The sequence below is a fragment of the Brassica oleracea genome, chromosome C3 (assembly GCF_000695525.1).
Source record: "Brassica oleracea var. oleracea cultivar TO1000 chromosome C3, BOL, whole genome shotgun sequence".
Lineage (NCBI taxonomy): Eukaryota > Viridiplantae > Streptophyta > Magnoliopsida > Brassicales > Brassicaceae > Brassica > Brassica oleracea.
This window is the reverse complement of record NC_027750.1, coordinates 30,495,788-30,497,452: the sequence shown is the minus strand read 5'-3', so window position 1 is coordinate 30,497,452 and position 1,665 is coordinate 30,495,788. Positions and strand designations below refer to the sequence as shown.

The window sequence follows — 1,665 nt, the reverse complement described above, 5'->3', positions numbered from 1 at the left end:
AAATCTTGAGATAAAGGCAAAGGGAAAACAATCCCGACGACCTTCAGAGATCAAGGTCAAGATACCCGGAAATCGAGGCTCCAAATGAGTCCACAGGCTGATCCACTTCTCCTCCCTCATCCGCAGCATCAGCTCCCGCTTCCGTCGTGTCTTACGAAACCTCGATGGGTTCCCAAAGCTCTCGGACTCTCCCCTCGATTGGAGGAACCATCGACTCGGCCTGGGCGCACCCATCCATGAGGCCCGGCATCTCAGCAACCTCGGAGAGAAAATAGAAATCAGCGTTCTGCGACTTCCAAAGGGTACCAACCGAACCGCGGATTTCGCGGAAGTCACCCACGTAGTCTTGAGCGTCCTTGAAACTCTTGAACTCAGCATAAAACAATGTAGCTCTCCTCACTAACTCAGCAGCAATCGTCCTCCTCCCTATCCTCTCCGCACGAATGAGAGCTCAGGAATGGGACTCAGCCTGTTTGTGCTCTCTCTCCGCAACCTCATTCTCAAAGCGGATGAACTTCCTCGCGATCTCTTCGGCCTTGAAGTGCGAAAGACGCGCAGACGCGCCTCTCTGAAACTTCAGTCAAGTGTTGAATTAAAGACCCGCATTCCCTACACGAATCAAGGGTCAAACATTGAAGCGAAAAACGAAGAATCGCCAAAAAAATAATTTTTCAGAGACTAAACCTCGTTGATTAACCGAGAACCTTCCGCGACCACTTCTCTCCTCGGCGCTTCATCCAGTGACACTGCAATAGTAAAACTGAGAGGAAGGTTGGCAAAGAAGTCGTTCGGAAGGGGATCCTCACTGCATTCTGGATCCTGTCTAGGGTGAAGGAATCCCAAAAGAACGGACCGTTGCAGAGAAGATCGCGCTTAGCAAACAGGTCTCTGGGGATAGCGGGGAGGATACTGTTCGCTGCAAAAAAAAAAAAAAACCTACTCCACCTATATATATGAAAAAAGTTTACTATTCATTCTCAGACTTTCGACAAACGACTACGTCTAATTCCATCAAAATAAGTCATACCGCAAGCTAGGACCTCACACCCATGTCCACAGATCCTAGCTAGCTGGGGGGCTAACTGTTGGGGTTAAAATCGGTCACGACGGAATCAATGCCTGAAAGTCACCTCGCCCATGGGCGAGGACCGACCTCTCGTCCCGAAACTGTGTATCCTCGTCTAAGTTCCCGTAACACAATCCTTGGGCCCTTGGACGCAATACCCATGTCATCGAGAAGAGGATCAGTCTGGATGAGGTCTCGATCGCAAGCGAGGACCGTCTCAACCGAGGTCACCTCGCCCCTGGGCAAGGACGACCCGCATGAAAGACTTTGGGGAAAGTTATAAAAACTTGGTCGTCGAAATGGATTCCTGCCTGCCGTATAAAACGGCTATGGTTAGCTTGAACACCAGTTGCCTTAACTATACGGGGAATTGGAATCCTTTCGGAAAAACCAACGGCTGTTTCTTAGGAAAAATCGTAAAAACGTCTAAGTCCCAAAACGGCCCAAAAGGGGCCTGAACCGCGGCTAATCGGCCCACTTACGAATTTAGAACAAGATTGAGCCTAAGGCTGACATGACGGTCTATTTTTTATTCGCAGGAAAAGATAAATGTCAAGTTTCCGAAGATAATCATGAAGGGTGACGAAAAATGGAAAAGC

General features: G+C 49.1%; 1 protein-coding gene across 1 annotated transcript in view; it reads right to left on the bottom strand.

Annotated features, from left to right (window-relative positions):
• Positions 1–151: 151 nt before the first annotated feature.
• The window catches only part of LOC106330355, a 5,901-nt gene continuing 4,387 nt past the window's right edge, over positions 152–1,665 (bottom strand). Inside the window, exon 2 of the mRNA XM_013768833.1 lies at positions 152–426. Coding sequence (XP_013624287.1) covers positions 152–426 — 275 coding nt within the window. The remainder of the gene's footprint in view (positions 427–1,665) is intronic.